Source organism: Silurus meridionalis, chromosome 23 (assembly GCF_014805685.1).
Source record: "Silurus meridionalis isolate SWU-2019-XX chromosome 23, ASM1480568v1, whole genome shotgun sequence".
NCBI classification, from domain to species: Eukaryota; Metazoa; Chordata; class Actinopteri; order Siluriformes; family Siluridae; genus Silurus; species Silurus meridionalis.
Genome location: NC_060906.1, coordinates 3060284 through 3081983, shown reverse-complemented (window position 1 = coordinate 3081983; position 21700 = coordinate 3060284). Strand labels below are relative to the sequence as shown.

The following is a 21700-nucleotide window of genomic DNA, read 5'->3' as shown; positions in this document are numbered from 1 at the left end:
GTGGTGAAAATTTCGTAACATTATTATTATTAATAATAAAAATAAAAATAATAATAATAATAATAATAATAATAATAATAATAATAATAATGATAATAATAATAATAATAATAATAACTTGGCTAGATTTATGTATTATCTTGCGAAAAAAACACAACAGGTTTTATGCTACAGACTTTTTAATGGGTCAGACCGACCCTTAACGTTGGATTTTGACGCACGCAGTGGCTGCAAATCGTTTTTTTTTTTTTTGATAAAAAACGATTTGCCCAGTATATTTGTAATAATGCTTTGATATAACCGTACCAACTAACGAAGTTTAATGATATCGAATTATATTTTCTACCGTTTAGTTTTCATTTCTGTTTGTACATCCTCCACCCCAACATAGATCCAAACGTCCAATCAGAAACTGGACCTAACAGAAACTGCTGTAGAAAATAATAATAATAATAATAATAATTATTATTATTATTATTATAGTAACAACAACCGTAATAATAATAATAATAATAATAATAATAATAATAATAATAATAATAATAATAATAATTGTTCCTGCCTCTTACCCTACTTCACGTTGGCCAATCAGCTACTTCAGCGGTGACACCTCATTGCACGCGACGATCCCAAGCACCATTGCGATTTTCTATTTTCATACGTAAGTATTGGACTCAATCTAGACTTAGATATATTAGATCTTAGTTTATCAAAAACAATCAGCTCATGTCATAAAGTTGTTGTTGTTGTTGGGTAATATTTTAGCGCACTGTATGATGTGATATTGAGATGGATATAATATAACCTTATGCTAAATTAAATGTGCGCATGGTGCTATACATTGGTTAGCCATGGCTTAGGCATTATTGATGACAGCATGTAAACACAATCCATACTCTTCAGATGTGTGTTTGTTTATGTGTAGTGTAGTTTAGTTATCAATTCTGTACCGATTTATCTTTCTCTTTTTCAACAGGTTCTTAAATTCAATGTTTCAACTAATAATTAGTAGCTGACTACAAAAGGCACTTTTAAGAGCCACGTTTGTATTGTCATTTTCCCTGTTCTCGTTTTTGTATTGTTCTCTCTCCCTATCTATTCTCCCCTCTCTTCTCTTAGTGGTGTGTTTGTCCCTGTGCACTTTTGTTTGTTCTGTGCGCCATGTCAGATCCTAAGCTGAACCAGCTCTTGGACGAGATCAACAGTCTTGTCAACCAGGCAGAAGACATGGATGAACTCCAAAGGCTGCATGAGGTCATCAGCATGCAACAAGAGGCATCATCCATCCAGCCTCCAACTGGCAAGTGGATTAAGAGTTACAGTGAAGGGAACATTGTTTATGGGAGGCCAAGATTCTCCAGAAAGCAAGCAGGTAAGACCTTCTTTTCATTCATGTTAATTAAGATCTAGATTTTATCTCTAGATCTATTTTCCCTTTTGGAATGATATATAAACATGTCACTAAGTCATGGGTCTGAATTAGAAAATATATGTAAATATGCGTATAATTCTACATACTTACTATACATACTATAAGGAAGAGCAATGCTAAAACTTTGTGTCATTATGTTTTAAAGGCAGTCATGTATGTTTCAAATTCTTAAGATGTTTTTTTCTGCCACAGCTGGTCTTAGCCACAGACAAACTGGAAGGACCGATGGTTCCCTTTCCAGTGCTCTGGAAACCAGTGTGGAAATGACTGATGACTTTTCTCACATAAACGCTGGTATGTCCTATATTGTCCCTGCACTGTAAAACAGTATGTTCATTAATAATAGGAATGTAATACACATTCCATATTTGTAAGTTAGTACGATAGATAACACAGTTATTACAAACTTCAGAATGAATGTTGTTCAGTGATATACTCTTTTGTCTAATAACCTGTTCTTTTTAAATACTGTCCATTGTTTTAACAGAGACTTTCCTTCAAGAGCTAAAGCGCTCACTGGGTGAAGATTTAGATGACCAAGAAACACCGCAAGCCTCCAGTGATTGGTCAGTAAGAAAAAGTCTTGTCTCAGGGTGGTGGGAGAAAGTGAGACCCCGGTTGGTGGAAAAAATGGTGGCTAAGCAGCATGTGGCAAGTCCAGTCTGCCAGAAATGTTACCTCAGTCCAGCTATGATCCACTGTTGTGACTGTCGACCACACCCCTTCCTCTGTGCCCGTTGTGACATCAGCATCCACAAGGCTCAAGTCTTCCACAACAGGGACTCAATTACAGACGGTTTCTTTCAGCCATTGCCTCCGACATCCTGTTATGTGGAGAAGGTTCTTACCCAGTGTGGTAAGTTGTAGTTTTTGAGAGTCATATTTTCTCATTTGTTAATTCCAGTTATCACCTGGCAAACTAAAACAATAAATAAATAAATAATTTCTGATCAGGCAATGAAGCCATGAAGAATATCTGGTCTTTTAAAGCTTACAGTAAATACATATGTTGGTCTTTATCTTCTATCCTATTACTATTCTCATAAATGTATCTTTTTATCAAGTGTGTCTTGTACCCTTGGAGATGCCAGGGACAATATGTAGCTGTCCTCAGAGTTTAAGTGTCATAACTGGAAAACCCATTTCTGTGGTTACAATGAATGGTAAGGAGAACTTTGGGGTGGGCATCACTTCCGCTAAAGCCTGATCACACCCTATGTCTACACACTATCCATATCCCTGATCACAATATCCATATGTCATGCTTATGTTATAATCCAGTAGATCCGCAATTTCTAAAACACACCCATCTGACATGATGTGATATACTGTCTTGTTCTGTTCCACTATCTATCATGTCTGCTCTTTGTGTTACTTCCTGTGTTCCCTTTGTCTACTTTCTGGTCTTGTGCTCCATGTGCTCCTTTATTTATACCTGCAATGTGTTCATGTTCCTGTCTCAGCCCCTTACCTGTCTAGTTCTGTGATTATTAATCTTGTCAGTCCCTGCCTTAGTTCATTTGTTTAGTCCCTAGTATTGAAGACTTAGTCTAATTTTTTACACAGTTGATGGAAACAAACACAGATATTCATATTCTTAAGCTGAGTTTTTATTCATGTGAATATCAGATGCAGTAAGTTTAATGTAAACCAAGCTAGTAATACATTTCTTTCCTTTTCCAGGCCGATATGATCTCAACTTGCCAGAGTTGAAATGTGAGGTATGCCAAGCCACATGGAGTGCTGGCGTGGATGAGCTGGTCCATAATGACTACTGGCCTGCTACTTCTCAAATTTCCACAGTGTATGCTACAGACATCCTATTTTCCTTTGAGGAGTTGAAGATGGCAGCACCTGGGATGTCCAGCCAAGCATTTCTTAGAATGCTAGATCAACGAACTGTCCGCTTTGGCCGTGTAAGTATTTGTGGTGACAATCTTTAAGTAACTCACAATTATAGTATGAGATCAAAAGTACACATGAACATTTACACTGATTAGGGAAAATGTGTAAATTCACATGTGTAAATTCAGACCCTTTGTCACAGGTGTATAAACATCTAGCAACTTGTGCTGTCATGTAGTTTGCACTGTTTTATGAAAAAAGAGGTCCTTCTGAAGACCTTAACATCTACTCCATTGAGTTCTAAGATTTGGCTATTAACTTTGTTGTGTTCTCCCAATATCATTTGATCTGATCACAGAAATGTTCATTTGGAAACATTTCTTTGGCTAGAGACTGTAAGGTTTTCCTTCAGGTTCTTTTCCTTTGATGTTTATTTATTAATTTAAAATATATTTTAGGAGCTTTCTTGCTTTTATTGGGACAGGACAGTCAAGGAGATAGAAAAGTATGGGATAGAGACAGGGGAGTGGGCCCGGCAAAAGGACACTCGAGACAGGATAAAAACACGGGTCCGGCCACAAATGCACTAAGCACTACGTGTCAGCACAATAATCACAGGGCCTTTGGCACTGATCCTTTGATGTTAATTATGAGAGGTCACAAAAGTAGTACACACATCCCAGTGTTTTTCTATTTTAGTGCATCTTATTTCAATGTTAAAAGGTAAAAAAGTGTTTCACCTGTTTCTCTTTTACTGTACTCTTTTGAAACAGACTGGAAAGATCATAGCAGACAGCTTCAGAAAAAGCTTTTTGGAGTGGGAGGCTGTCCGTTTTGAAGTGGACAAAGTCATTCGGGAAGACCACTTTAACTGCCCAGCATGCACCCCAAACATGCTTGCAGTCTCTGTTGATGGAAACCGTAAGCACTATAGATTATGTTAGTGTAATAGTTCATCATTTTGAAAGTGACTTTGCTAAAAATCATAATGAAAATCATATGAATATTAAAAGGCAATATGTGTCTCTTTATTTAGATCAGGGGAACAGGCCATCTTTAATGGTGTCTTCATAGCCAAGGACGATGATGTAGCACGATTCGTGGACTATGTCCATTCCTCGACCAACCACTTAAATTGGCAAAACATCACTATATTTACATGCAAAATACCAACTCCTACATAGGATTTTGTTTGGACTGTTAACCATCTTCCATGTTTTAGATCTCTGGAAGAGGTGTCTGTGGGGGACAGTGGTCAGCGGCACGAGAAACATCACAGAAGTCTTCCAGCAAAATAGATGAGGAGGGCCTAGAACGGCATGGTGTTCTTCTTTGTGCCCTTAATATGTTCAGGGGGGAGGTTTTTGCTTACCCTCTGTACCTCCAGAAAAAAATGGCTTGTAAGCCAGTGAAATTCTTTGCTATGGATGTTGCGTGCAAGTATTGGCCTTACCTCAAAAGAGTGAGTGAGAGATGCCCTGAGCTTCAGGATCTGCTCTCAATGAAGCCGTTTCTTTCAGTGTTTCATGTTAAAGCCCACGACTTCAAATGCGAGGTAAGAAAATCCATGTGATTTTTTTTTTTACTTGACTGTCCATGTGATTTTTTTTTACTTGACTGTCCATGTGATTTTCTTTATCCAAACATAAGATTATTGCAGCTTAGATTCATTTTGTTTTATTTTTGAAGGTAAAATGGAGTGGGACGTACCAGGAGGGGGCTGGTTTGACTCTTGGGGAGTAGGTGGAGCAGTGTAATGCCTTCCTTTCAAGAATTGCTGTTACCACAAAGCACATGGCAAAAGCAGGTAAGGTAACCACACTGCACTAGTTTCATAAAATGATACAAGATACAGCTGCAAGCGAATGCAATACTTTGCCTTTCTCATACTGCTGTTAGAAGTGTTCAAGCTGCAGTACATTTTGATCCAGATGACGTGGATGCAACTTACTGTCCTGCTACAGTTCTTTATACCATTTGTGTCCAGCAAGTCTGCACAGTTTTTCACCTACCTCTACTATGAAGAAGAATAATAAGCTTATTTGTTTGCAGTACGCACAGACATGCTCACAGTCATGGCCATGCGCTGGAATCAGCAAAAGACGAACAACTTGGCTTCCACACTTGCCCGCCGATATCAAAAGGTAAAGACACCAGTAATCACTTATGCATTTATTGTGTATTGTAAAATATAGTGACATCACACATATATATATATATATATATATATATATATATAACCTGGAATTCCAGGTTATGGATGTGAGCAAGCATAGTATTTGTTAGAATATTTTGCATGAAACCTGGTGTAGTCATTATCAAACAGATACCGTGGCATTTTATTGACATTGTAAATGCGACGAAATTTTCCACTGTCCATGGAATTGCCATATATTATTGTCCCTGTACAGTATATTGAATGAGTGCTGTATGTGGCTTCATTGTCATTTGTTGTTTGTGTTTGAAGGCCACAATAGCCCTGCAAAGACAGTTGCAGAGCCTGGAGATCATGAAAACTGAAATGGCAGTCACAGATGATCGCCTGGAGGGCTGGATCACTGATGTCAAGGAGTGGGCAGAAGGTATAATGTTCAGCTTGATATACTGCTTCCACCCTTTGAATTTCTCATCAAGCTTTTGTTTGTTGCAAATACACATAGCCTTGAACTTGTCGGGTACAAAGCCTTATACAGTAGGGTAGCCACTAAGTTGCAGAAAATAATGTAGGCTCACTGGCCCATACGCCTGAAATTAAGAAGCAAATTTCCTACTTCTCTTCTTATCAGGGACAACATCCTCAACTGATTCTGATGTTGCTGCTGTGGCCAGACGAATTGAGGAGCTGGTCACCAGTATTAAAAGGAGATCACACCGTCTTTATAAAGACAATGATGGCTGCAAGGGTCGTGCCTGGATACGCAGAAAGATTAGGGAGGAAAAGAAGCTTTTAAATTCTGTGGTGGTTCAATATAACGCCATGGTTCCCAATGCAGAAAACCTGGACTTGGACACCGTTCTTTCCGATGACATAATTTGGCCATGGCAGCTTCCACACAATGGTATGTACATAAGTCCATTGACGATGTGAAATAAGTCTCATAGTAGCACACAATCTTTCATTGATGTTTGACCAGATAATGTAAGAAAACGTAGTATTTAAAGGTTTTCTTACATTATCTGGAATATCAAGAAATCTTAAAATAAGCTAATAATATGTATTACAGACTCTGTAGGTCTAAGGACAAAAAGGAAGGCATTTGACATGGTAATGGCAGTAAGGAGGCTTGAGGAGGAGAAGTGTAATGCCTTCCTTTCAAGAATTGCTGTTACCACAAAGCACATGGCAAAAGCAGGTAAGGTAACCACACTGCACTAGTTTCATAAAATGATACAAGATACAGCTGCAAGCGAATGCAATACTTTGCCTTTCTCATACTGCTGTTAGAAGTGTTCAAGCTGCAGTACATTTTGATCCAGATGACGTGGATGCAACTTACTGTCCTGCTACAATGCTCTATACCATTTGTGTACCTTACCATACTCACCTGCTGTCCTGCTACAGTTCTTTATACCATTTGTGTACCTTACCATACTCACCTGCTGTCCTGCTACAGTTCTTTATACCATTTGTGTCCAGCAAGTCTGCACAGTTTTTCACCTACCTCTACTATGAAGAAGAATAATAAGCTTATTTGTTTGCAGTACGCACAGACATGCTCACAGTCATGGCCATGCGCTGGAATCAGCAAAAGACGAACAACTTGGCTTCCACACTTGCCCGCCGATATCAAAAGGTAAAGACACCAGTAATCACTTATGCATTTATTGTGTATTGTAAAATATAGTGACATCACATATATATATATATATATATATATATATATATATATATATATATATATATATATATATATATATATATATATATATATATAACCTCTTTGCAGGGCTATTGTGGCCTTCAAACACAAACAACAAATGACAATGAAGCCATATTCCAATGGAATTCCAGGTTATGGATGTGATCACTGATCACTGATGTCAAGGAGTGGGCAGAAGGTATAATGTTCAGCTTGATATACTGCTTCCACCCTTTGAATTTCTCATCAAGCTTTTTTTTGTTGCAAATACACATAGCCTTGAACTTGTCGGGTACAAAGCCTTATACAGTAGGGTAGCCACTAAGTTGCAGAAAATAATGTTTAGGCTCACTGGCCCATACGCCTGAAATTAAGAAGCAAATTTCCTACTTCTCTTCTTATCAGGGACAACATCCTCAACTGATTCTGATGTTGCTGCTGTGGCCAGACGAATTGAGGAGCTGGTCACCAGTATTAAAAGGAGATCACACCGTCTTTATAAAGACAATGATGGCTGCAAGGGTCGTGCCTGGATACGCAGAAAGATTAGGGAGGAAAAGAAGCTTTTAAATTCTGTGGTGGTTCAATATAACGCCATGGTTCCCAATGCAGAAAACCTGGACTTGGACACCGTTCTTTCCGATGACATAATTTGGCCATGGCAGCTTCCACACAATGGTATGTACATAAGTCCATTGACGATGTGAAATAAGTCTCATAGTAGCACACAATCTTTCATTGATGTTCGACCAGATAATGTAAGAAAACGTAGTATTTAAAGGTTTTCTTACATTATCTGGAATATCAAGAAATCTTAAAATAAGCTGATTTTATGTATTACAGACTCTGTAGGTCTAAGGACAAAAAGGAAGGCATTTGACATGGTAATGGCAGTAAGGAGGCTTGAGGAGGAGAAGAAGATTCTCATTACTGAGATGGAAAAACATTGGACATCTCTTTGCACCCGTGCAGACACCCTGAAAGAGATGTCATCCCAGCTTTGCAGTAGCACATCAAGTATGTTACACTTGGCATGCATTATACTTACCGATATGTTTCTAAAAGTCTGTAATAAAGTTGTTTTTATCCCTGTATATAAGGTGAGATGTGGGGCCTGAGTAAAGAGGGAATCCAAGGTCTACAGAGTTTAACCAAGAAGAACACACAAGCCATCAACAGAATACGAAAGCACACAAAGAACTGTTATTTGCAAGATTTGACTGGAACAGAAGTAAACTTGGAAAGTGATTCAGATGAATACAATAGTGACTCTGAACTTTCAGAAGATGAAACAGAGGATGTATAATGACCAACTTTTAAGTGTCTTGTCATGTTCTCCAAGTCTTTGTTAAAGAAATGTATAGATTGGCAAGAAGATCATTGTAGCACCTGGACTCTTTATGTTGAAATTCATTTCTGTTTATCACATACAAAATCAGAGTACAACATGCTGTAAGTGTAAGTGCAGTGCTACAGTATGTCATAAAAGAAGATTGGGAATAAAAAGAGAAGAAGTTTTAATTATTTTAATTGTTTTTAATACTTTTATTTTTATGTTTTTAATATATATTTCTTGACCATGTCCATGTTGTCTGTGACCAGATGGGAAGAAAAACCACTACCATGCAGACTTGTAGCAGGAGTCTCTGTTTTTTTGTATTTTATTTCGTTTATCCATCCAAAGCCAAAATAATTTTATGACCCTGTTGATTAAACTTAAAAAAATTGTTTAGACTTTAAATTTAATTGAACTTAGAACTTGAAAACTTATTTTATGAATTGGTGTGTTCTCATGTTTGTGTTATTATTATGAATATCTGAAATATAACGCCTTGTGTAGTGCTGCTCTGTATGGTTTACTTTGTGTCTCATCATCAATATTACATTGAAGTTTATGTAAATGTGTATTATTAAATAATTCACCAATCATTAAAAAATATTTTTGATTATCTTGATTGCTGTGTTCTGTGAATAAAACATTCCAATTAAACACATTTGACCTTCTGTGGCAGCATGATCTTCTGAGAAATACTGTTTTGGGTATTCACGTACCTTAACTCATTCATAACGCAATAAAACATTCATATTTTGAGTTTACTTTATACACTGATATCTATTATCCTGAAATAATCCAGTTTCCTTTCACCATCTGTGGCAAGTCTGAGGCAGCAGAGATCCTTGGAAATTAACAGTTTTGGTACTCAATGGCTATGAAATCTGTAATTACTCAAAACCCACTAAAATATTCATATTTTGAGTTATCTTGATACACTGATGATTGTAAAAATACCCAGTTTCACTTAATTGATTTTTCTGTTTGGACATTGTCATTTTATATACAAATTCAAAAACCACTACACATCCATATTTGCGTTGACTTCATATGTTGATGTGTATTGTTCTGAAATACATAATTTCACTTGCTATGGCAAGTGTAAGGCCACAAAGATGCAAGGAAATACACAGATTTGGCACCCAACGGCTGACTTTTGACAATTAAATATCATTCAAGAAACACTAAAACAATATTTTGAGTTGACTTCATGCAGAAAAGTGTGATTCGCAGAATACACTTCACTTTCACTGACCTCACATGCTGTGTCAAGTCTGAGACCAAAGACGTCCTTGGAATGTACCACTAAAAGAAGCAAAGATGCTGTAGAACAGTAGTTATCAATCCTGTTCCTGGCGACCTACTCTGCACATTTTGTGTGTCTCCTTTATTTAACACACCTGATTCAGATCATCAGCTCGTTAGGAGAGAGATCCATGAACTGAACTGAGTGTGTCAGATAAGGGAGACATACAAAATGTGCAGAGCAGTGGGTCCCCAGGACCAGGATTGAAAACCACTGCTGTAGAAAATAGGTCTTCAACCCTGCTCGTGGGGACCCATTTTCCTGCAGAGTTTTGCTCCAACCATAATCAAACACACCTGAACCAGCTAATCAAGGTCTTCAGGGTCACTTGAAAAGTCATAAGCCAGGTGTGCTGAATCAGGTTGGAAAGGAACTTTGCAGGACAGTGGGTCCCCAGGAGTAGGGTTGAAGACCCATGCGTGTAGAATGCTCAGCAGATAATTGATAAAATGTCAGCATGTGGCACAGATTTTGATACAGGGGATGTTAACAAAGTTGTCTGTCAAATTTGAGACCTCCAGCTGCTTGTGTGTTGCCAGGAGGCTGAGCCAAAGTAGGGATGTGCATCTTAATAACTGAGTCTGATGCGATACACATTTCACTGCATAGCCTACAATGCGATACATCAAAGATACATATGAACAGCTACCGATGTGATACGATTCACCCCTTTAGGATGCAGTGCAGTCCGATGCAATGAAAAATATGATGCTATGCAATTTAATATGGTACACTCTTAAAACAGTTGTGTTAAAACAACACATTTTGTGTCTAGTTAAGCACAACAATTTTAATGTGTTGTCTCTAACTAGACAAATCTGTGTTATTAATGGAACAACACATTATTTTGTGGTGTTTAAACATATCTTGTGTTGTCATTTTATTTATTTTAATCAACACACAATGACACATATACTGTGTTAAAATAACACATAATGTGTTAAATTAAATAACACAAAATAATAAGTAAAAATGAACACATCCTTTCTTAGAGTGTACAGTTTCCACACATTGGATTTGTACATGTGCGTCTGAACCATTATAAGACCACTTTAAAATTAATGATAGTGGATTTTGGACCCACTTACTTTTTCTCTAACTTGTTAGAGCGCTGGCAGTCAAATCCATTCCATTACTAGATAAAAATTCCCTAATAAATTAAACTCCGTTCCGCATTTTAGCTAGAGCCTTGACTTTCCTGCTGCTGCTTCCTCAAATCCATTCCACATCACTCATTTAGAGTCCATATCATTTAAACTCCATTTCACGTTTTATTGCTTTATCTGACTTTCAAATCATGACACGCTTCGTTTTCTGTGGGGGTGCAGGACGTAGCAACAGTTTAGAGAGGAGAATGCAATCTTAAAATATTGGTCACTTTCTAAATTATAATCTACTAATAATTATACATACATAAATCAGTTTTTACCGATGCAGTGACTAAAAAACGATGCATTTGCATCGCGAATGCAAAATCACCCATAGGGACACTATTCATTGATATGTTAACTAAACACAGAGTTAGACAACAGAGAGAATAGCCATTTTTTTCAAGAAGTAATAAACAGTGCTTTATTAGAACCATAATCAGAAATACAATAACTTCACTTTACTGCACAAGTCCAACAAAGAGATGAAGACATATTTAGTGCCATTTGAAAGACAGTAAAAGCAAACAACAAATAAAGAAATGTACAGCAATCAAACATAGTATGAACACACATATAACATCAGCAGTGTGTGTGTGTGTGTGTGTGTGTGTGTGTGTGTGTGTGTGTGTGTGTGTGTGTGAAATGTTCATTTGAACTTCAGGTCACTGCTGTAGGAGTCCTGTGCTAAGCTCAGGAAGGAAACTGGCTGGCTGGCTCCCATGTGTCCTCCCAGGCTTTGCCACTGTAATTAAGTATAGCACATCTTACATTAGATCAGGAGAATAAGTCTATTTGTGTACACAATGTCTATAGCATTCACAGCTTATACTGTACAATTTCACAAAATCTGTCTTTCCAATTTTCTATTTATTGTTAATTTCCTTTTAAATATCACAAAGCACATTGCTACCCAAGTAGTAGGGCTGTGCGATTTCAGTAAAAACATTGATTTGCGATTTTATTAACATATTTGCGATTTAAGGCGCAAGTCAAGCTTCAGCTTAAAAACTTTCCAAAAGTGTGCAGCAAAAACAATAAAAAACATCACAACAATTATAATGGTTTGCATTTAAACCATTTAAAATTTCCTTTTATAGAGTGTCTTCTTTATATTTTTCACATTGTGTCTACATTGCAGGCTTTGTGATTAGCAAAGTGCAACATAGCAAATTGCGATTTTGATGCAACCTTGATTAATTGCACAGCCCTACCAAGTAGGCATCATGCTGTTTTTACATTGTGTTACTGTTTAGGGGACAGGCTTTACCAAAGTAAGCTCTCAACTAAGACTGCCTGAAGCCAGTTTGCAGCCAATGTGTATATACTACTCTATCATCCTAGAACAACACTATACCAAAAATGCCAAAGGGCTGATGAGAAACATAGTCAAGTGTGAATGGATATGTACTGTATGTCAATACTTACCACTGAGAACAAGGCAACCAGCGCACCTTTACTTCAGCCTTATCCTACAGAAACACACACACACTTTTAAGTATAATTGTGTATTTACTTCACAAAACCATACAGACAGAAATGACATTCATGCTTGGCTGTATACACTGGTCGGGTGATGTGGGCTAAACATCAGTAGGTAAGCTATAAAGTAATATTGTACAATGAGGAGGACATAATTAATATTAGAGAGACATTAATAAAAAATATGGTTCTAAATCTGACCCCTGTCATTCTTTTGTCAACGATAGTGTCGTATTGCCACACTTTTTGCCTGCTGCATTTTCGGCACCCTGAAATGACAAAGACAAAAAAGGTATTGTTAACAAACGGTAATCAATAAATACAAGTATTGCACTTGATCTGAGGCTTTGTGTATTTATATGAAACCGCAACTTATGCACTAGGCAGGGTTTCACAGAATCTGGAATCATCATTAATGTTTATGGAATAAACATCCAGTTTGCAGCCAAAATATTCACAGCATAGCACTGCTGACTGTTTGGAAGATTTTGTGTGCCTTTTAGATAGTCTACTACTTTTACATCAAAAACTACACAGTGGTTATTTAAACCATAATTAATTCTGCATAAGAGATTAGCTGCAAGAAAATTTACTTTACCTTTTTTAATTTTTTTATTGTTTGGTTTGGCAGTCAGCGGCTGAATTTGCTGGGGCCGTGGCTGGACCTGGAGCTGTTGAGCTTCAGAGTGAGTCTGGACATGGGATGGAGAGGGCAAAAAATAGAGGTTGAGGATGACATCATCATCAATCTGTTGAGCTTCAGTCTGGGTCTGGATCTGCTGGTCAGAATGGTGCTGAATCTGCTGGTCAGGCTGGGTTGGGGTTTGGATCTGCTGGTCAGGATGGGTCTGAATCTGCTGGTCAGAATGGTGCTGGATCTGCTGGTCAGGCTGGATTGGGGATTGGATCTGCTGGTCAGGATGGGGCTGGATCTGCTGGTCAGGCTGGGTTGGGGTTTGGATATGCTGGTCAGGCTGGGGATGTAAAGGAGACATCTGGGGTCCTGTAAATGAGGTCACAAGTTGGCATTCATTTTAATCTGTATACATCCCCAAATATTTTTATTTTGAATATAATTTAAAAAGTAACGAGTTCTGCATAACTATAACCTTGCTTTTAAGTAAATACTCATAAGCCTTCTTCATGGCATCAACAAAAGGTCGTGTGTCCTCATTGAGTGGTATTCCAGAATTTATATCGGCGATCAACGAATTCTTTTTTTTTCTGCCCATAAATAAAATGGGCATATAGCCCAAGGCAGCAAGTTTCTGCACCTGAAATTAACAAAAGTACAAAAATGTGCATTTGCATTAATATCAAGAATACACAATTCACATCAACATCACTTTTGGCAACGATTTGGAGGTTGCCCTAAAAAGAATTGACAGTCAAATTCCATTGCTGTGCAAGGACCATAAACACTTCTCTCTCTGGTGCTGTTCGGCAACCAGAGGGTTGCAGGTTCAAGTCCAGCTCCGTCTGCACTCATTAAAGTGTCCTTAAACCCAGTGTGCAGGTTATCACCTTGCATGCTAGCCAATGGTGTATGAGTGTGTGGATGAATGCAAGGCATACAACGAAAGGTGTTTTAGTGTTCAGGGGAGTAAAAAAATCTGTACATCATATACATGCAGTCCTTTAAATTACTATGACTTAAACACTAGGAATGTAATAACTAATTGTTGAATAAAAGAAAAATAACTAAGCTGTCATTGGTGCAAAATCTTATTTTTTGTAATCAATTTATTTATAAGGAAACCACTATTAGAAAGCATATCAGTTGCATACAGGATGTAACATGTAATATTTTATAAGCAAATTGAGAGTAAGTAATTTTGGACACATCGATCCAAATGTCATCCGGTTTATGGTATTATGGCTGTGGAAGGCATGCATAAGCCTGTCAGTGAAAGGAAAGTTTTTTGAAACTGTACGTTCAGTCACAAGATAACACAATCTTTGACCAACCAAAACGACAACTCCAGCGTAAATATATATATACCCATATCCCTATTCCTTGAAATCAGCAATTGCTGTTGTAAGGTAGAAGAACAAGAAAATTTGATGCAACAATAACGGAATAGCAAAATGTCAGCTAATGTTAAGTATGAGGGTTTTCTGTGCCCCTTTTATTTCAGCAATGGTCAGCTCCCACTTCGCAAATTCAGTCTATGATGATTTTCTTCATTCCTCTTCCTACCAACAGCACTGAATCTTAAGGAACAGAAATATGGGTTGATTCACGCCTGATTGTTCTACACAGTTAGAAAATAAAATGTTGATTGTTTGACAGTAGGACAGTATTGATGTTAATGTAATGTGCTTTGAGTGTCATATTGATTACCATTCAATTCATGAAGCATGAGTATTTTTACTTACTGCAACTTGAGCAGAAGAAACCACTCGTGACGCATTCCGGTTTTTCCAGACCCCCTGCCCCCACGCATTATCCAGTCGGTCTTTGAGGCCCTCCATCTTTTTAGTCTTGCAGAGGTTTGTATAGCAGGCGCTGCAGCACTATCTGATAGCCTGGTTCTTGACCTGGCAAGCAGGGCAAGGCCTGAATTTTCGCTTTGTCATTCTGAAATGTACAACAAACACACACAAAAGATTATTACGATATTTTAAAACATAGCACATTTAAGGCAAATAGGTTGTTATACAAGTAAAACCACAACACACACATACATTAATAGCCTGAAGGCACATTCAATGTCAAAATTAAATTCATTTAGACCAACCCAACTGTGAATGCCCTGATAGCACACATACATCTGGCAGACATCTATTGGATGTCTGCATTTTCATCTGCAAGACATCTGACAGATGCTGTTTGCTCATCTGCCCTACACCTCTGAGACGTCTTCTGTCAGATGTCTTATAGACCTCTAGAAGATTCTGTAAGATGTTCATGATTTAGAATGGATGTACAGCAGCTCTTTCTAAGATGTTTAACAGATGAATTAAAGAGCAGATCTTTAGCAGACCTCCAGATCTTTAGCAGACATATTATAGACGTACGTGTTCTATCTGGGTGGGCTCTCCGTTGCCCAACTATTAGGCTTGGACTCTTCTGCAATAAGTTCTTTATTACCGTCAAAAATACACATGTCTATGTCTACAGTTTAAGTTATTGAATATACGCATGGTTCCCAACCTGGGGTCCGCATGGGGCACCAGAGTCCACAGTAGGAGCTGACATGGTTTAAGTTTAAACAAAGCTGTGTAAAATGTTACACTAATAACTTTATTTAAAATTATTTTGTATGTTTTATAAAAAAACATTCTTACAATGACAAGATTAGGCAGACAAAATTTTACTGGTTTAAGTATTCAGGTACAAATCTCATGATAAATATTTTATATTATAAATGTAATAAGCATTTATACTTTCTACCCACATATCCCTGGCACATTTAAGGCACTGGGATGGCTAAATGGTCTCTGGTGATCTAAAAATTAATTGGGTAGGTTATGTCAGGCACAATATGAAAAAAAACTACTTACTGGGTTACCAATGATAAACTTAATTTTAATTTTAAACACCATTAAATAGCTACAGTGTATTCATCATCACCTTGACCTTCCTTTACTTAGACTTGAGAAAGGTGGGACGCACATTTAATCACATCTAGGCGAGATAAGGTTTCTGAAAATGAATGGTTTAGATGGATTTCGTACCATATTCCAAAAATTTACATAGGCTAATCTAACGTTTCTGTCTAGCATACCGCACATTTTATTAATCGTGTTCTCTATCTCTTGTAACTCGAACAGCAAAAAACAGCAGCTACTAACACAATACATTTTCACATAATTAATTTTTATAATTTCTGATAAATTTGCAAGCAACATTTACTTCCTTGCAGTTGAGTTGAGACCGATGGGACCGATTGCTGGCGAATACGTCCACCTGCGCGATTCATTTTGCGCATGTGCGAAAAAGATATTATTTTAACATCATAAAAGCGACCTTGTGGGCTAAGGTGCTTCCAAACAAACGTAAATAAATAATGTGATGATATGTGGAATATATCTAATTCTAGATTGAGTCCAATACTTACGTATGAAAATAGAAAATCGCAATGGTGCTTGGGATCGTCGCACGCAATGAGGTGTCACCGCTGAAGTAGCTGATTGGCCAACGTGAAGTAGGGTAAGAGGCAGGAACAATTATTATTATTATTATTATTATTATTATTATTATGGTTGTTGTTACTATAATAATAATAATAATAATAATAATAATAATAACTATTATTATTATTATTATTATTTTCTACAGCAGTTTCTGTTAGTTGATACGGTTATATCAAAGCATTATTACAAATATACTGGGCAAATCGTTTTTTATCAAAAAAAAAAAACAAACAAACCGATTTGCAGCCACTGCGTGCGTCAAAATCCGACGTTAAGGGTCGGTCTGACCCATTAAAAAGTCTGTAGCATAAAACCTGTTGTGTTTTTTTCGCAAGATAATACATAAATCTAGCCAAGTTATTATTATTATTATTATTATTATTATTATTATTATTATTATGGTTGTTGTTACTATAATAATAATAATGTTACGAAATTTTCACCACATACGGCAGATTCGTTGGTTGACCCCCGGCCGCGTCAAAATCCGAAGATGAGGGATTTGCATTGAAGTGTATAGGACGGCCATCTACGTTGAAAAGCGACGCAAAGGGGGTACCTTTTGCCTCGGATGTCGACGCCATCAGAGGCAACGAGGCAACGTCGATATGTGACGATGTGGGGTGAGACTGTGTTGACATGGGTTATTTCTGTGCATTCAGGTACACCCTGAATGAGATATCATTCTTTTGCAGAACTCCATGCACAAACCATTTCACACACTCATTCACACTTACATTTATCCCAGCAAATTTCCTATAGTCATGTTTTTTAGAAACACACACAGACACGGGGTGAAAACACAGAACTTTACATAAACTGACAATAACTTCAGCACACACACCTCCGTTAACATGCTGAAGTGCACTTGAATTGTGCATTGCTAGAATTGTGTTCAGGGCTGAAGTGTGATTTCTTTTTACTGTGAATGTCACACTTTCATCACATTGTTGCATTTGTGGTGAGTTGGAGAAATTATTATCAATATTAGACTGTTTTTTTTTTTTTTTTTTTGTGGCTCCTAGTAGATGGATTTCTGACTTTAAATTGCTCCTAGGTTTGAAAATGTTAGCAATGTGTGTATGACCTGTATGTGGGAGTAAATATGTATTAGTGTGTTAAGGTTTTTCTCCTTGGTGAACACTAGATGGCGCAGTCACTTATCTTATTGTGGGAAAAGTTCTAGAGCTCCACACAACACTGCTCACATTCTCTGATGATGAATCCTCATTTTCACAATAAAACCTCTGTGATATAAACTACAGCTGTTCTTCTATCATACACACTGCACTAATATTATCCTCACTCCTGCCCTGATTACTCTTAGTAGCTCAACTCATTTATAGAGACACCATTCTGATAAAACTACACAACTGTCCACTTCACACTAAACTGTCATAAGAATAAATACTCATTAATACTCATAACTCATACTTTTATTAGAGCTGAGCATCAAGAGGTTTAACAGTCATTAAGAAGCAAATACAAAATATAAATCTCTATTAATTTCCTTATTCTTAATAAACATTGTTATTTAATAATTCTAGTATTAGGTGATACAGTATATCTGTTATAGCTGAACCCACTAATTTGGAGACACCAAATTAGGAGAAACTGTTTTACTGTTAGTTTAAAAAGTAAAGTAAAGTTTATATTTTATTTGTTAAAAATGATTGTATTTACATAATTACACCTGCCTACACTTTGTGTTTGCTGTCAGTAACACTGATTTTGACATCTGATGCTGTGAGGTGGAGCTTCATGAACCTTTAAGATGTTCATATATTCAGACCTCAGAATATTTTCTTTTAGCTAAAACCATTCATCATGTTCACTGTTATATTCATGTGTCTGTGGCTTTCACTAGGTGAGTTATACACTGACTTTTTATTTCACAGAAACTTTAATGGAGATTTATAGACTGTATTTTTCAGATTCATTATGTAAAAGCTTAAAACATTATGTTTTCTTCTCTATGACAGGTGACTCCATGGCAGATTCAATAGAGCCACTTTTCACTCATGAATTTGTAGATGAAGGTGATGATGTTACTCTGTCCTGCAAATACGAAACAAGTAGTACAGGCCCCTACCTGCACTGGTACAGACAACATCCAAAATCTAAACCTGTGTTCCTTCTTTACACTGATCTGTTTGGAGGAAAAAGTAAGCCCATGCCACCACGTCTGGATGCTGAAGTTAATAAAACGAATAAAGAAGTGGATCTGATTATCTCCTCTGCTGCTGTATCAGACTCTGCTCTTTACTACTGTGCTCTGAGGCCCACAGTGACAGGAAATCCAGCTGCACTGTACAAAAACCTCTACACTGGTATGTTTAACTAAAGACTGCCAACAGGGGGAGACAGTGGCTTGGAGGTTGGCTTGTTTGCCTTGCACTTTTGAGATTAAGGGTTCTGAATCTCACCTCCACTGTGTGTGCTGAATTTGTTTCCACTATGCTTCAGATGTTTCCTCCACCAACCTAAAGACATGCATTGTTGGCTAATTGTTGTCCAAATGATCTGTAGTATGTGAATGTGTGTGAGTGTGTATGATTGTGCCCTACCATTAGTACATGGTAAAGCAGTTTTAACAATAAACATTCCCCCATAGCAGCTTTACAGAAATTAAAAGATAACAAAAATATATTTTATATTTATAGATAATTAGTTTATCCATAATGAACAAGCCAGTGGCTCAAGGAACCTTAAAAGGAACCCATCCTCATCTGTGTGACAAAGAATATCAATTCATTATAGTTCTAGCTTTGTTGAGGTTTTCAGCTGTTCACTGACGGAGACGATTCAGCTCATTCTGAATGAATGAATGAATGAATGAATGAATGAAAATGTTCATGAGAATTGTAGCCCAAAACCATTGTGTAGCAGACTGTTTATATTACTTACTGTCCAAATTCATCTTCAGTGTTCCTGAGTGTAAACAACCCTAGAATAAAGATCAGTTATAAACATGTCTCCTGTCTGCACCATGTGACTTTTTCTGTAGTTCTATTTATCACTAAACTTTTAGAATGAACAGTTTCAATACTCAATAATCTGATTAAATACTAACTACATACTTCCTCACAACTCAATTCACTAATACAGAGAACACCTTAGGAAATTTGATGCAGTTCATCAGTTTCCTTTACAATAGAATATGTTTCTTAAAATAAAAAGTGTAAAATTTAAGTAGTTAATTATATTTCACAGCTAAATATTAAAAAAAAAATACATCTCAGTTCAATGGAATAAAGAGGTTAGAAGAAAAAAAAAAAAACATTTTGATGTATTTTTGCCCAACCATGGCACTTGATACAGCACACTGACGTTACTTCACATACCTACCAGTGACTTTACATACAAGCTACACTACAACAGCAGCACTTCCTGGGTGTGGTCTTCTAGAGACGTGTTCCCTCATGTGTAAAGTTCAGCACATACAGCACTATTATACAGAATACTCACAGAGCTGTGTTCAGAAATGACTCAACTCTACACCTTACTGTATATAGTGAGATACACACCACTGATTCTCACTGTAGCTACAGGTAATTTATATTCATCAGTAAATTCAGTGTATTTTTTATACTTATGTTTGAGGCTTTAAACTATTTATACAAAATTCAAAATTACTATTTCTTTATTTTTTTCTTTTCAACAGGCAGTTTTGCAGATAAAATTGGGCCGAAAGATGAAGATGCCAATGGAAAGGAAACAGACACTGTTACTCTCAAATGTACATATGAGACAAACAGTGAACACATTGTGCTTTACTGGTACAAACAATATCCTAACAGCACACCACAGTTGTTATTGCTTAAAGGTGCAAGAACTTTTGGTTCTATTGAGCGCAAACCCACTGACACTCGATTAAAGACAGAAACAACCAGAGACTCTACTGAACTTTCCATCAGAGGTCTAAAGCTCTCAGATTCTGCTCTCTATCACTGTGCTCTTAGAGTAGCAGCACAGTAATACAGAGTCAGTGAAAGCCTGTACAACAACCCATCAAATATTTTTTCTTTACCTACTTGTTATCAATAAACCACAGACACAAACAGCATTTGTGGTAACAGATGCAGCTGAATGGAACAGAAAAAAATAATAAAAAGTGATTAAAGATGCCAAATACACATCAATCACATTACATTCACAAATATACCGTAATTTCCGTACTATAAAGCGCACCCTTATATAAGCCACTGAATTTGACAAAGATTTTTATTTTTAACATAAATAAGCCACAGCTGTCTATAAGCCGCAGGTCTCTACACTGAAACTAATGAACTTTACACAGGCTTTAACGAAAGACACTAAATGCAATATGTTGCGCTTCTATTAGGAGCATAGCGGTATTTTGGGAATAGCACGTCACTGCATTCCTCCGGTATTACTGCGTGTGTGGAGACCGAGGATTATGTCCTTATTGTTTTCTGAAGCTCAGTTCTAAGTTTTTTTGACTAACCCATAACGCTGTTGCCAAGAAAAATAAAAAAGCACAAGTTTGTGCTTATCTGTATATGATTTCTGTTGCAACTGGATTTAGTGAGCTATCCCATGACCCAGACTCAACGCGCTACAACGGCTTGTATCTAAACAGTAGCCGACCAAGTAAGTCATTGTTCACTGTCTTCCTCCTTCCTTTCACAAATACAGTGGTACCTTGACCTACGAGTGCATTAATGTACTAGTTTTCTGAGGTACGAGCGGTCACTCGGTCGATTTTTTTGCTTTGTTACGCGAGCAAAAAATTGAGGTACGAGCTCGAGACGCCGCTGCTAGATGGTGAAGCGAAGCCAGAAAGCGAAGACTGTGACGAAAATTAGGATAAGCAAAGAAGAAAAAGTACAAATTTTAAAGTTTAGGTATACGTAGTGTACAGGAGTGATAGTAAAAAAATATCCCCCCCCTCCACACACACAAACACACACACTGTTCAGGATAAACCAAATAATCACACACTTTTAATTAATTAAAAATGAACTATCCATCTATCGGTTTGAATTGTTGTTGTATTATATATAAGTTCTCAGAGATAAAAAGCACATCTGTATAGATAGATAGATAGATAGATAGATAGATAGATATGTAATTACATTGATTATACCAGACTCTTGTACAGTTTTAGTGTAATTTTAATGAGTTAAATAA

At 37.0% G+C, this 21700-nt stretch overlaps 2 protein-coding genes, 1 pseudogene and 1 gene segment (V, D, J or C); 3 read left to right on the top strand and 1 right to left on the bottom strand.

Moving 5' to 3' along the window:
* LOC124377346 overlaps positions 1-21700 on the bottom strand; it is a 93261-nt pseudogene that overhangs the window by 45874 nt on the left and 25687 nt on the right.
* On the top strand, positions 818-4563 carry LOC124376799. 5 transcript variants are annotated; one of them, XM_046836080.1, is made up of 8 exons: positions 818-1372; positions 1625-1726; positions 1920-2288; positions 2497-2595; positions 3116-3348; positions 4051-4198; positions 4314-4365; positions 4500-4563. In XM_046836080.1, the coding sequence occupies exons 1-7, from the start codon at positions 1162-1164 to the stop codon at positions 4349-4351; spliced, it is 1200 nt and encodes a 399-aa protein (XP_046692036.1). In that variant the 5' UTR covers positions 818-1161; the 3' UTR covers positions 4352-4365; positions 4500-4563. The 5 variants fall into 5 exon arrangements, with proteins under 5 accessions (XP_046692036.1, XP_046692034.1, XP_046692035.1 ...); XM_046836078.1 differs by having other exon boundaries at positions 1935-2288; positions 4051-4216; positions 4314-4555; XM_046836079.1 differs by having other exon boundaries at positions 4314-4555.
* On the top strand, positions 4608-9022 carry LOC124376809. The gene is made up of 7 exons (XM_046836093.1): positions 4608-4832; positions 4967-5084; positions 5330-5421; positions 5745-5859; positions 6064-6336; positions 7981-8154; positions 8238-9022. The coding sequence occupies exons 2-7, from the start codon at positions 5072-5074 to the stop codon at positions 8441-8443; spliced, it is 873 nt and encodes a 290-aa protein (XP_046692049.1). The 5' UTR covers positions 4608-4832; positions 4967-5071; the 3' UTR covers positions 8444-9022.
* Positions 18374-19034, top strand: LOC124376842. The segment is given in 2 exon segments: positions 18374-18413; positions 18529-19034. Coding segments are annotated over 2 exon segments (402 nt in total).

What these genes read in the sequence shown, in the direction of transcription:
- LOC124376809 (XM_046836093.1), top strand. An exon ending in TGTCAAGGAGTGGGCAGAAG is followed by an intron (nt 5,860 to 6,063) that starts GTATAATGTTCA and finishes TCTTCTTATCAG; the next exon opens with GGACAACATCCTCAACTGAT. An exon ending in ATGGCAGCTTCCACACAATG is followed by an intron (nt 6,337 to 7,980) that starts GTATGTACATAA and finishes TATGTATTACAG; the next exon opens with ACTCTGTAGGTCTAAGGACA.
- LOC124376799 (XM_046836077.1), top strand. Translation starts at nt 1,162, where the DNA reads ATGTCAGATCCTAAGCTGAACCAGCTCTTGGACGAGATCAACAGTCTT. An exon ending in TTCTGTGGTTACAATGAATG is followed by an intron (nt 2,596 to 3,115) that starts GTAAGGAGAACT and finishes TTCCTTTTCCAG; the next exon opens with GCCGATATGATCTCAACTTG. An exon ending in CCGTAAGCACTATAGATTAT is followed by an intron (nt 4,217 to 4,313) that starts GTTAGTGTAATA and finishes CTCTTTATTTAG; the next exon opens with ATCAGGGGAACAGGCCATCT.